Source organism: Tursiops truncatus, chromosome 2, assembly GCF_011762595.2.
Source record: "Tursiops truncatus isolate mTurTru1 chromosome 2, mTurTru1.mat.Y, whole genome shotgun sequence".
NCBI lineage: Eukaryota > Metazoa > Chordata > Mammalia > Artiodactyla > Delphinidae > Tursiops > Tursiops truncatus.
This window is the reverse complement of record NC_047035.1, coordinates 13684413-13698110: the sequence shown is the minus strand read 5'-3', so window position 1 is coordinate 13698110 and position 13698 is coordinate 13684413. Positions and strand designations below refer to the sequence as shown.

The window sequence follows — 13698 nt, the reverse complement described above, 5'->3', positions numbered from 1 at the left end:
ACTCACTTGGTGCCCCCAGTTGGACATAAGAGGTAGGGGGGGTGGGGGGAGGGGGAGAGGGCAGGAAGGAGTTAGGTGGAGGTGAAGGAGGAGGCACTGTGCCGCCTTAGGCTCCCTGTGGGAGAGGCTGGGAGGGCGTGGAAGAGGGACACGGCAGGGCACGGAGTGGCTGGCCCTGCCTCAGAACCCCTTCTGCTGCCCCCAAGCCTTCAGCCAAGTCTGCCATCTTACCCCGCGCCGGCGATGCCGGGGGAGCTGAGGAGGGGCCGCTGGGCTGGGGCCATGGCTGAGGTGGGAGTGAGAGGCTGCCCGACGTGCCCAGAGCAGACAGGGTGGAGGGCGAAGATCTCCAGAGTGTGTGAGATGGGTGCCTGGCTAAGGGCAGGACTTCCGGGGGGCAGATGGGATGGGGCATCCAAGGATGGTCATGTGACCACAGAGGAGCTCGGAGTGACCGTCCGGAGGACTCTGGGGGCTGTTCCATGCTGTCACAGACAGGGACACGCACAGGCCCTCTCTTGGGCCATGAACAGGTAAGGGGTCCAGGGGAAGGAGGCCTTGGTTCCCACCTGGGGAGATCCTGAGCTCACAGCCCTCCCTGGTCCTGAGAGTGAACCTGGGACCTGGCCCAGGCCCCAACCTGGCCCTGTCCCCAAGACCCTTCCCCGCTGCTGGTGGTGGGGAGGGCTGGCTCCCTTTAAAGAAGGGCATCCCCTCTCCCCTCACTTCTTCGTCCTCCCCTCCCTGGCCCACCCGCCCTCCCATTCCCTTCCAACTCGGTGGGGAGCTGGAGCTTTCGTGTTCCAGCCATGACCCTAGGACCCAGTCTCCCTACCTCCTCACTCTTTTCCTGAGTTGGCATCATTCTCAGGCAGGCCATCCCACATGGTGCCAAATGGCCACCCGCATCCCCAGGCTGGCATCCTATCAGGATGTCAAACCCAGTAGAAAGAGGTTTTTTCTAATATTTCCATAACACAGGTGCTAGAGGGGCCTCCCATTGGCCAAGTTTGGGCCACATGTCTAAACCTGAACCAGTCACTAAGCTTGGGGGCTGTAAAGTTCTGGACGAAAAGGTCGGGCCCATGTATTCTTCCTTGAGCCATACGGGTGGAGACTGGGTTCTCCCAAGGGAGATGGGACACTACGGAGGGGACAGAGGGTGGACAGGCAGACAGCAGCCGTCACTAGCGCCCCTGCACAGGCTGACGTGCGCAGGACTCTCCAAGGCAAGGCCCTGGCACACAGCCAGCCTGGGAGAGAGTGGCTGGTATGATACCTAGACTATTATCCTTGGGTGGCCCTGGCCTCCTGCCTTCCCGGTCCTGACCTGAAAGGGTCTCTTCCCGCAGTGCTGCACAGGATGGCAGGCTGGCCCTGACCCTCCAGCCAGGGTTAGCTGCTGCCCCTCTGAGCACCTGTCCTTTCCTGCCAGTGTCTCACGTTGCAAATTCCATGACTTATGACCACCCGCAGCTCCAGGTGCTGCCTGGCAGGGCCAGTGCTAAAGTTGGGATGCCTACCTGCTCTGCCTACAGTGAGCTCCTGCCTTCAGTCTCTCTCCAGACATCAGCTGACCCCTCACCTGCCTGCCTAGTGAGTCATGGAGGTTGTGACTAGCTTAGGGGGAGGGGGATTGAGACTTAGCGTGCCTACGATCAGAGCTCAGGCTCTGCACACTTCCCTGGGTCCTGGCAGGGTGGGGTCACCCCACAGCTGCTCAGCCGCGCAGCTCTGGGGGATTAGAGAGGCCTGCTCAAGTCTTCTCTGGTTCTTCATCTTTACTCTTCACTCTGTTGGGCTGAGTCTCTGACTTCACATCTGGCCCCCAAACCTCTACATGCCCTCTCCTCACGGTGGCAGGACGGCTACTGCAGTTCCAGCCTCACCTCTCAGGTTTAGGTCCCTCAGGAGAGTGAGACTCTTTCCTTGCAGCTCCCACTCTCACTGGACCATTTCAGGTCACATGCTCATTCCCCATCCTCCGTAGAAGTGAATGCTAGATGTTAACTGGCCAGGCCTCAGTCACATGCTCCAATCCCAGGCAACATGGGGAGAGCTGGGAAAGGTGAATTCCCACACTAAAATCAGGGCTGGACCTCCTAGTTCCAAGGGCGGACCTGTCCAGGGTGGCCCCCAGGCGCCGAAAGCTCCCCACCCCAGGAACTGAGCCTTAACCTCTCTCGGGTCTGTGGGCTTTCACAAACAACACAAGCCATGGGTCCATTTAAAAATCATTTTATTATTAACTTCATCTTTCCATTTAGCCAAGTGTCTGTCATGTATAAGGAATGTCGGTAAATATTCCATTTGAAGCTTCTTTGTACATATTTCCATCGATAAATAAACTCTGAATTCACATAAAAAAGTTAAACTTAAATAACTCATATTTCCTTCTCTTGTAACAGGCCTATATTGGTAAAATATAAATATTCTTGGACTCAGGCTTTGTTCTAAGTGAGGGCAGTAATTTATCACATGGTACAATTACTGACAACAAAACTAAGAAATTGTCGGCTGGTGTCCTGGCTTGGACGAGTACTGAGGCGGAAAACAGAAAATTCACATTTGGTTTCTGGGCCAAGGGTAGGGCAGGAGTGGTGATGGTGGGGAGAGAACAGTTTTCTTTAGAGCTCTGATAAAAATAATCTGTTCTGCCACTGAATTTTAACTTTGAATATATTCTTCTACATTTGCAGATTAATTCCATGATCATTTTACTTAAAACTTAGATGTCAGCTAACAAAATATGGCACATGATCCATTTTGAACAACGTCAGTAGGTTCAGAAACTATCATTGGGCTGGCGAAAACGACAACAGAAATGCACGTAGAGAGCGACGATCAGGGGTTGGTTTGTTTAGTCCACTGTGGTCAATCGCACATTCATCCAGGGCCTTCGTGCGCACACTCGACCCTCAGCGCCCAGGCGGGGCCCCCTTGGCCTGGGCAGCAGTGAGGCCGGGGCGCTGCTCAGAGCACGCGGGGGATGATGGTGAAGGGCACCGCGGGGCTGCTGGCCTCCAGCTCCAAGGCCGTCAGGAAGCACTCAGTGGCCGCCGCGTCGTTGCCCTGAGCTTGCAGGACCTCACCCAGTCCGTTCCAGACCTCGTGGGCCGTGGAGTTCACCTGCACCGCATCCCGGAGGATTTTCTCGGCCAGACTGTAGCGGCCCAGCTGATGGAGGATCAGGGCCTGCAGAGACAGACAGACAGTCAGAGAGACTACCACTCTGCACTCCTATCTGTCCTTGAGTTTTGGCACGTTCCTTGGAGGGAGGCATGCATCTCCATTGGGCTGGGCACAACGTAAGTTCAAGTTCTTCCTGCACTTGGGGCTAAGAGTCAAAAGAATCGCTCGAACCATGAACTGTATGAAGTTACTGATGTTCAGCCTTTTTTTTTTTTTAACGGTACGCGGGCCTCTCACTGTTGTGGCCGCTCCCGTTGCGGAGCACAGGCTCCAGACGCGCAGGCTCAGCGGCCATAGCTCACAGGCCCAGCCGCTCTGCGGCATGTGGGATCTTCCCGGACCGGGGCACGAACCCGCGTCCCCTGCATCGGCAGGCGGACTCTCAACCACTGCGCCACCAGGGAAGCCCTCAAAGCGTTTTTTATAGCCCCGTAAATCTTTGGCTAAATGGAATCTTACTGCTCACGCTCACACATTATGGGTATAAACAGACAAAAAGGAACTGCTGAGGGTAGGACAAGGGGGGTGGGGCCCAGAGTCCCCAGTGGGCTCCCCAGAGGCCCTGTACAGGCTCAGTGGAACCAGCTGGACAACCATTTGGAGAGTCTTCCTTTAGGACAAATTTCCCCAAAGTGGCATTACTGGGTCAGAGGATAAGACTCTTTAGGGTTCTCCAAATATTTTGCAAATGATATCCCCAAAGGGTGGCGTCACGTTTTTAGCCATCTACAGAGTTGCAGTGGTCCGTCCCCCGCCCCACCCCCGCTACCATTACTCTTTATTTTTACTAATTTTGTAAGTGCAGATTGTCCCCTCCTTGTCAAAACCTGCATTTCTTTCATAACAATTGAGGTTAAATATTCAATATTTCCCATGCCCATTAGAAGACATGCATCTGTTACCGTAATGGTCTAAAGCCTGTTTTTGACTTTTGAGGGTTTTTTTTCTTCTGTGAACAGAAGTTTTTAGTTTTTTAAGTTAAATTTGTTGATCTTTGGTTATTTACTGATTGATTGTCACTTCAAAGCTTAGGCAGTTATCCTTTCAAAGAACTGACATGCCTTGGATTCCATTTGTTGTGATCTGACTCCCCCGCCCCCGTAGTTGTCCACCTTCCCTGGCAAATAGGAAACCTCAGTGGGTCTCCTCTACGTAGCTGGACACAAACTAGCTACTCCCTGCTTCCCCTCATTCCTGTGAGGCACTGCCTTTGTCACACAGTGAATTACTGCAAGAGATGCGGGGGGTGGGGGGTGAGCTTCTTAAATTTTCCGATGAGCTACACCACCTACCTTTCACATAAGCACCGTGCTGTTTGGATTTCCTTATTCCACATTAGGATTGAACAGGTGGGATTAGAGCCTTTCCTCATCGCTCTTCGCTTTCAGTGTATTTATTGACAATCTTGCCCTGTACTAGTCCAGATGAATTTTAAAAATCACTTTGCGTCTTCCCTTTGGGAGTTGAATTGTACTTGCATGAAAGCTCTAAGAGTGTGGAGAAGCCTAACATCCTTACAGTGTTTTGTCTTCCTGCCCAAGAATGTGGCCTGACTCACCGGTCCTTCAAATCTCGGCCCTGTACTTTCTTTCTGTGCCTCACGTGTGGCAGGGGTGAGTCCTCCCTGGTTTCCTCAAAGCTGTACTTCACCGGCGGGCAAGGGGCAGACCCAGGCAGTGCAGGGGCATGACGTGCAGCCTGGGCCAGGTGGGCCCACTCCAAAGGGCTCTGGCCTCCAAGATGCGCTCTTAGACGGGGTAGGAGGAGCCCTCAGCAGGCGGTGTCCAGCACCTGAGGGCTGTCTGGCTGACCTTGCCCCGGGCTTGTGGCCCTGGGGGTGGTGTCTGAGAGCCAGAAAAGCAGCCTGACTTCCCAGAGTCGCCTGCACCTATGAGCCGCTGGCACGGGAGCCGTGAGGCCAACCCCGGAGGAGCTTGCGGTCAGCGGGGCCTGGGAGACCCACGGCCCCAGCACAGGGTGTGACGCCTCGTCTCTGGGAGGGGAGCCAGCCCGGGGAGGTTCCCTGAGTGAGGAGGTAGAGGAGGCCTCAGGCCAACAGAGGCTGCAGACTTTAAGGTCAGGTCCAGCCTCTCTAAAAGGCAAACTGCATACGTGTCCTTTCTTATTAACATCTAGATACGCTGTAACAATGTCCACCCTGGAGTCCCTGGGTACGAGTAGGTCCTGGACTGGATCTGCCAGAGCTGGGGGCTCCGGGGGGGTGGCCAGGGCCAGGCAGGAGGGTGTTCCAAGCTTCGGAACAAAAGAGGTGGCAGAAGCCAGTGCTCGCAATTAGGATTTTACTGGTTTCTGGAATTTGCTCTCCTCAGACTGCAAGGCCTTCCCGTTCTGCAGTGAGCACTGCTGGGTTTCGGCTGCCTTCCTAGGCTGGTCAGGGTCAGGTTTGCTGGGACTACCGTGAAAGCCCCCTGTTTGCACATGAGGCCACCGCAGGGAAGCACTTCCCGCGTCCACAGGGTTTTCTCCTCATGGCTCCCTCCCCAGAGCACCGACTCCCTACCCACCCAGGAGGGGACAAGGGAACAAGGGCGGACGTTCAGTGTGGACCCGGGCTTCCTGGCAGGATGAATAGTAATAGTAAGAGCGGCAGCGAGTGCTAACAGTGTTTAGAGCACACCAGGCCCTGCTCCAAGTGCTTAGTTCACCTGGGGACTCCAGAGCAATTTCACACAGGCGTGGCCAGGACACAGAAGCACCTGCGTGCAAGGCCTGCTTTTATTGCTGCGGAGAAAGAGCCCACAGTTGAGAAGCACCTACTCTGCGGCGGAAAATACGCTCACGCACTGGGTCCTCCTATCCCCAATTTGCAGGTGAGTATGCCAGGGTGCCTTGAGGCTCCGGGTCTCTTGCCCTGGCACAAGCTGCTTACTGCAGAGCCGGGCCAGAACCTGCGTCTCCCAACTCTTCGGGCCTCCCTGAAGGCCATTCAGGTGTGGAGTGCACGGTGGGGTGGGGAGTAACCGCATTCCTCTCCCAGGTGGCGCCCCCCCTACTCCGGCCCTCCACCCTCCGTTAGAGAAAACCTGACAGCTTGACACCTGCACTTCCCAACCTCGAAGGTCAGGTGGAAAGAACGGGAGGCCACTTTCCCAGGACGTGAGGGCTATGCCTCCTTTCTTCCAGGGGAGGTTATCAGCCCCAGCTCCTGCTAGAACATTCTGATTTAGCCAACAGAGAAATGAGAGGAGGGAGGAGGGTCTGGGTAATGGCAGCAAACACAGGCATTTAAAGGTTACAGAGGGAGTCCCGTCGCGTTCCTTCAAGGCAAGACTTTCTCAATGCATCAAATTATTGAACACACACGTTTTCTGGGCGGCTCTACCAGGCAGGGAGGCACAGATTGTGTGTTTGGCAAATAGTGATGGGGACAACCCACCTGGTAAGCCACAAAGAGGCATGCTTGGTTAATTGGTGCAGGTGGAGAATATAACTTAGGTCCCACTGGCTCTGCTGCGGTAGAAGCAACCTCGTGCTGTTTCCTTTCTGTACCCGGAGTTCTGTCTCCCCGTCGGGCACTATGCCGGACGCTTGAACTTGGCTTTGGCTCGTCTCCTATTTCCTCCACTTTAGATATAAGGAGACAGGTTCAGAAAGTCCAAGTGTCTTGCCCAAGGTCACAGGGCACACGAGTATGGAGCTTGCAGGCCAGCCCAGGTCTTCCTGAGGCCAAAGCCCCGTTCTCCCCACCTTGGCTTCTCATCCGCTCGCTGCTGCCTCTGTCACTTTAAGAGACAAGGCCGGTGCCCCTCAGGCACTAACCCAGTTACATCTGAGCAACAGTAAACGGGCACCTGCCATGTTGTCTCTCCCTTCCACTTTCTCTGACCACTGACAGCCGGCTCTGTCGCTCCTTCCCACGGTTACAATGGGGAGGTGGCTCCTCTCCAGGGCACAGCTTTTCTCCTATTTTTCTGCCGTTTGGGAGCACCCTGTATATTCACTCAAGGACCGGAAGGCTCCTTGCCTCCCTTTGGTGGCCCACAGGCCGGCTGTGACCTTGAGGCTTGGGGTGGCTGCAGCCGCCAAAGGACTGGGGCTGCCGTTAGCCAGAAGGCAGACCAATGAGATGTGGAGACCCAGGAGGACCAGGGCCTTGGTCCAGCAAGGCCCGGAGGTCACTGCTCTCAGCAGCAATGACCTGCCCCTACTCTGCTGGAGTGGGGACGAGAACCCCAGTCCTTTTGCTGGGAATTTTGTTTAGAAAGTGGCAGGCTGCTGAATCTACCCTATCTTGGGGGCCCTAGGGTACATGGCAGCGGCAAGTGTACCCCCCAAAATGCCTGCAGGAACCAGCCACTGGGCTAATCTGACCCGTCGCCCTCAGTGCTGGGCAGCTAAGGGCCTTTGTGATTCTCTAGTGTTCTCGTGGGCTTGGAAATTTCCAGCCCATTCCTGGACTTATATTCCGAATGTACGAACAGGCTACCATTTCCAGATGACCTTGACGCTTCCTGAGCAATCTGTCTAGTGGAACTAATTCCTAAAGCTGGAGCAGCTCGGGGAGACATCAGACTTGCTAGGGGCTGCCAGCTCAGGCTTGGCCAGGGAATGAAAAATCGGCCTCTCCCCAGTGCCCCAGTGAGGCAAGAGCAGCTCAGAAATCAGTCACACGAGGAGTCCAACCAGAACAAGCTCCAGCTGGGGTCTGAGTCACTGTACTGGGCCAGCGCTGCCGGCAGGTTGGCCAGAGGTGGGATGGGACCTGGACGGGCCTGGCTGTCAGGACTGACACACGTCCCGAGCCCCTCTACGTTGTGAGAGGCCTCCCCTGGCTTTGATGTGCACTTATGCATTAGGACCCTGCTGTCTTTTTCATCCTTCAGGCCCCCTGCTTCCTCTCTTCTGCAAAGATCAGAGGCCACTGATCTCATCACCAGCTGGGTCTCACCACCAGCTGGGTCCAGCTTTCTCCCGGTACAGACCTCTGGGTTCATCCAGGCTGATTTGTCAGCCCAGGTATTTCTGCAGGACATAGCCCCCAGCCCCCGTCCACCTCTCCAACCTTAGTCGGTCCCGGCCTGGCCCCCTGCTGCTGGGGCTCTAGTCCATCTGCTTGAAGTGCTGAAGATCCCCATTGCCCCCAAAGCCCAGGCTACACTGCCTACCTTAGGCAGGGCTACCCAGAGGCACACGGCTCCCAGCTCCAGCCCTCAGGCTGGCAGGAGACAGAGATTTCGACGACTGACATATTTCATTACCTTAGTAAGTACCCCCCATATCAAAATCACAAAAACTCACTGAGCGATTGCCCAGCCCCCAGCCACGTGCTGGGGACACCGATGTGGGCAAGAAGCAGGCCTGCTTTCAAAGCTGGGGCCTGGTGACCATCCTAACACGACCGAGCTATGTGCCAGGCGCTGGGCTACGCCTCGCCAAGGCCCTCACTCACGTCTACGCCTCGGGGCCTCAGCAGGTAATGTTGGCTCCTGCCTAAGGCAGGGCATAAGTGGCGGAGCTGAGACGTGAACGCTGCCACCCGTGCTCCTGACACCGGGCCCGCTCCCTTCCTCTTGGAGAGGATGTGCAAACAGGCCTCCACCTTTGCCAGCCCTGCTGTTTCTGGAGACTCTGGAGGTGGGGAGCTGTCTGGGGCTGGCCTTCTGAGAAGACGGGAACCGCTGAGGAGGTAGCTCATTAGTCCCTTTCTCCAGACACAAATGGAGGCAGCTCCCCAAGCTTGTAATTATTATAATCAGGTGTTTTGTACAAATAAGATCTTGGCGATGCACCAAGTTGCAAATAAGGGATTAAATTAAACTTGTTATTTCAAATGAGACAAAACGGACTTGGCTAGTTTGAAGCCAATTAGCATCTTCCTCATTCATGTCTTTCACGCGTGTGTGAAAATAGCTGCTCAAGGACTAAACACCTTGCCCCACGCTGAGGGCGCCCGTGCAGAAGCCCTGTGCAGGCTCCACTGCTGCAGCCCTGGCTCTGCGGAGACCTCTGTCCACGGCCCCGGGAGACCAAGAGCCGGGCTGCAGGACAAAAAGCTCCTTGGAGATTTTAGACATCCCTGTGGTGCTCTGCCCAAGTGCCAAGTCAGCCCTTCGCTGGGTTCAAGGGCGTCTCAGACCCCTGCTTGTCCCCCTAGGCGCACAGGTACAGGGAGATAACATCGCCGCAAGATCCCCACCACAGCATGCCTTGCAGAGGGGGAAGGATTTCCCTGGCACCCGTGAGCCAGGGGCCCCATCCTGGATGGGGGCTAATGACCAGATCTGCAGCCTTTCCCAGGGCCTGGCCTGCACCTGAGCTGCTGGGACCGTTCAAGGCAAGCCAGCACCTCCGAGCTTTGGACAAGGATAGTTAAGCCTCCTCCTGGTGGAATTCCCGTCGTCAGGACCCCGGGATTGTGATGGCAGCTAAAGGGAAGCCTGTCTCCCCAGCTTGTTACTCTCGGGGACAATGACAAAGCTGCTGAGCTGGCTGCAGTCTGAGCTGCGGCTGTGCTGGCTGGGGGAGGTGTGTCAGGGGGTCAAGACACAGGCTGTGCAGGCCCTCGTCACCGCTGGTGGCTCTGGAGTTAGAGGGACCCACCAGCAGCCGGGGAAAGGTGTGGATCGCTCAGAGACGGCAGAGGGTAGGTCAGGAGCACGGGCTCTAGGCTCCCCCGAACTGGTTTGAATCCTAGCTCCACCACTGACTTGAACAACTTCTGGGTCTCAGGTCTTCTGTCTGTATAATGGGGACAAATACTAAAATACAGGAGAGCAGCGAGGCCTAAATGAGACAGAGTTTGTAAAGTACTCAGTATGATAAACCTTTGGTGAATGGGGCAGGGAGGGCTTCCAGGACGCCCACGGTTAGCTGCTTCGTCACTGCCAGCCCTGATGCCCTCTGGGCTGGTGCTCTGTAAGCGCAGGGACCGTCTGATTTGCCTTTGCTTTTGCGGCACTGAGAGCGGGCCTGGCACAGCTGAGGTTCTAGGTGAATGTTGAATGGATGGAAGGATGGAAAAGGGGACGGTGTGGATGCTGTGTGATGGTGGGGAGGGGAGAAGTGGGCATGGCCTCTTCTAGTGCTTCTGACTAATGAGCCCCTCAAAGTTCTGGCCTCAGGTCACCCTTGTCCACACTCCCAAGTCAGACCCCGCTCACTCAGAGCCTTCTCTGCCTTCCGGGTACATCAGCATGGTGGCTGAGCGAGGGAGGGGAGCAGCTCCGTGGGAGAAGGTGCCCGGCTCCCGCTGGAGCCCAGGGGCTGCCATGGCCTGCCCTCAGGCTGTTTGCTCACTCACCACAGATCTGACACCGCTCCCCAAGAAAACCCCAGAACCCACCTACAGACTTTCTGGTCCTACACTCTTACAGATGAGGGAACAGAGGGCGAGAGAGGAAAAGAGGCTTGCTCAAGGCCACGGCCCCTGGGGGCAGAGTGGGGCTCGACCCCTGAAGGTGCCAGGAGAGGCCTGGTGGCAAGCACCCAGAGTTTTAGTTTCGGAGCCCAGTGCGTTAACACCACCCTCAACACAGCTGTATGTGCACGGCAGAGTCAGGGCTTTCTGGAAGCCTATCAGGCCCCCAAGAGGGAACAGGGACCCCACACGAGCTCCCACCCTTTCCCAGAGGCCACAGGTCGGCTGGTCTGGGAGTCAGCACCAGCTGAAACATCACATTGGGTGAGAAAACCCAGCGCGCTGCCGTCCCTTCTCTTCAGGTGTTTGCATTTTCTTCCTGAAGATGCAATCCATCAGAGAGAAGCAGGGTGGTAGCGGTGGTGTTCTCAAAACTATTTTTCTTTCAAATCAGAAGACCACAAGGAGACAACCGACTTAGAAAGGCTTTCCTCGGAGCAGCTCTGAATGCCAAGCTTAGGGAGGCCCGCTCTTCTCTGCAAGCATCAAAGGCACTGTTGGTTCTGAGCACGAGCATTTTGTGGGTGCAGCGAGGGGGCAGCCCTGAGCCCCGCCCTGCTTTCCAACAACGCCTTGAAGAGGAACTGAACTCATACTCGGATGGGGCGGGGTTGCAGCTTCTTCACCTGGATTCCAGCAGCTCTGGATGAGACCTGGTTTACACTGGGCTCTGTTTTGTGTTTCATTGCTGTTTGCTTTGAGTGCTTAGAAATCGCACTGGCTTGCCAGGGGCCCGAGTGTGTGTACCTTGGCAACTATGGCAGCCACGGAAGCCCCGCCTAACCCGGCCAGGAGTCCCCAAGGAGCCCCATCCTAGGGATCCTGGCTGATGCTGAGGGCGTCTGCAATCCTACCTCCTACAGCCCCTTGCCCGCTGGAGCTCCAGAGCCTTCCACAGGCCGTCAAGAGTGAGTCGAGGATGCCCTGGAGAAGGGACTCAGTTTTCCTATCAACAGATCTCAAGTTTTGGGGAGGGGCTGGTTCTTTGCCACTTTACTCAATTTGATCCAGTTTCCCCAAAGGCCAAAGCTAGCCATTCTTGAGAACCACGTACTCATCTGAGCCAGGACACAGCAGGGCATGTGCACGGCTGCTGCAACCGTCACCTGGGGGTCTCAGAGTCCCACCTAGCCGCCCCAGTCCTCAGGTGGGGACAGAGCGTTCATGAGGCCATCTGACCTTCAGAGCAACAAAGGGCTGCTGACGTCCTCATGAAGAGGAGGGGCAGTGCTGGCTGAGCGGCTCCCGGGGAAGGGCCAGTTCTGGACAGTGACCTTGAGGATGGTTCCTGACCGGGGTTGGTGGGATTGAGAAGCTGGGGGCGGGGGGGGGAGAGTGGGGACCAGGACTCCACGGTAGCCAGACTTTTTCCACGTATTCTGGGGCTGGAGACAAGCGTTACGAGAAAACCTCCTGGCACCCCTGTGGCCTCCGTCCTCCACATCCCCCCAGCCTCCCTGCTCCGGTGTCAGAACCAAATCACGAGGTGGCTCCGTCCCCCACCCCACTTCAAGTCAACTAGGCCAAATGCCCCCATGTCCTCAGACAGGCATGGGGGTGCAGCACCCAGAGAGGAGCCTCGGCCCGAGGAACCAGCGGTCTGGGCACTAAGCAGACACCCTGGGAGCCATTCCCTCAGCAGTGTGTGCTGTGAAATGGTGCTGAGTATTCCAGAGGGAGGAGGGAAAGACCCCCAGCCCTTCCCCTCCCTCCCGCAGAGGATGAGCAGACGTGGCTGAGAGGCTGCCCACACCTTTGCTCACCAGGACGCCTGGCGGCTGCAGGAGGCTATGCTCTCGTGGGGGCCCCTTTCCAGGTCAAATGTTTTATTTGAAGAAATGTACCTTCTGGGGACCAGGCCTTTCTAGCATTGAACTCAACTCAGAAGGAAACAAAGCTCAATTTTTCAAAAACCTCTTGTTTTTCGAAGCCAGCTGCCAACCAGCTATGGAAGCAGAAATCCTTGGGGTTGGCGCAGGGTGTGTGTGGGGGGTTGGGCCTCTGCTCTATGACAGAAATCCCTGCTGCAGTCCCCGACAGGCAGCCTCCCACTCTTGCTTGCACCCTCCAGTGACGGGGAGCTCACTACTTCTCCAGGCCGCCCACACCGTTGGTGGGCGGTCTGAGCTGTCGGTTAAAAATGTGCAGCCCTAATTAGGCTTTATATCCAATTCCTACTCTTTGATGTTTGCTGACTCCTCTGGAGTCATGCAGAAAAGTTCCCTCCCCTCCCTTTCTGCCCTATAGCCTTTCAGGCTCTGAAGAAAGCTTCCAGAATTCTCTCTCTCTCCCTCTCTCTCTCTCCCTCTCTCTCTCTCTCTCTCTCTCTCTCTCTCTCTCGCTCGCTCGCTCTCTCACACACACACACACACACACACTTCAGGGCTTTAGAGGAATGGTAAACTCAGACCTCCCACCCTCCTGCCCCCATCTCACTGGACTCTAGTGCTGAGGGCGGCGCCCAAAGGAGACCTCACTGTGGGCTCAGAAGGAGCCGTTAAGCCCCAGAAAACCGCGAGTGGGGCTCTTCCTTTATGTTTAAGCGTCTGACTGGCAGAATCTTTCGAAGCTGCTTTCTTCCAGGATGGTGTGGAATATTCTGAAGGAGCTCATTCTACGATTAGCAGAGCAATGGGCCGTCAGGCAGTAAACACCAGCGGTGAGCGGGGGGGCAAGTCTTGCCCGAGCCAGAGGGCCCGTCCAGCCCCCAGTGGATGTCACACAGACTCAGGGCCCTTGGCCCCAAATTTCCTCTGGCCTAATTTCTTTGAAACTGGGTAGTTCGGCGTCAGTGCTGAAATATCCACAGATCGTGGTGGCTTCTAGGGAACAGTCCCTCAGGGAGGAACCACAGCTGGCCTGCCAGCAGCTTCCAAGCACCGAAGGCCCACAGCCTGTCGCATCTGCAGCAGGGCGTCGGGAGGGCGCTCAGGCGTGTGCAGAAGGGCACGTGAGCGCCTCCAAAGGCGGGAAAGGGGGCCATGGGTGGGCACGCACGCTGTCAGGGTCACAGAGTGAGCTGAGGAAGAGCATCCCAGTTCCCGGGTTCCCAGGACGGGGCTCGCTCACTTTGCTACAACCAAGGCTGTTTTTAGCTCTTCTCTCCCTTCCGCAAACTTCTTTTGAGT

At 56.2% G+C, this 13698-nt stretch overlaps 1 protein-coding gene across 9 annotated transcripts in view; it reads right to left on the bottom strand.

The window, feature by feature from the left end:
- Window positions 1-2222: 2222 nt before the first annotated feature.
- The window catches only part of TTC7B (tetratricopeptide repeat domain 7B), a 237783-nt gene continuing 226307 nt past the window's right edge, over window positions 2223-13698 (bottom strand). For all 9 annotated transcript variants that reach the window (XM_073800124.1, XM_033850722.2, XM_033850723.2 and 6 more), the window contains one exon: window positions 2223-3195. In XM_073800124.1, the coding sequence (XP_073656225.1) occupies window positions 2974-3195 (222 nt within the window). In that variant the 3' untranslated portion in view covers window positions 2223-2973. The remainder of the gene's footprint in view (window positions 3196-13698) is intronic.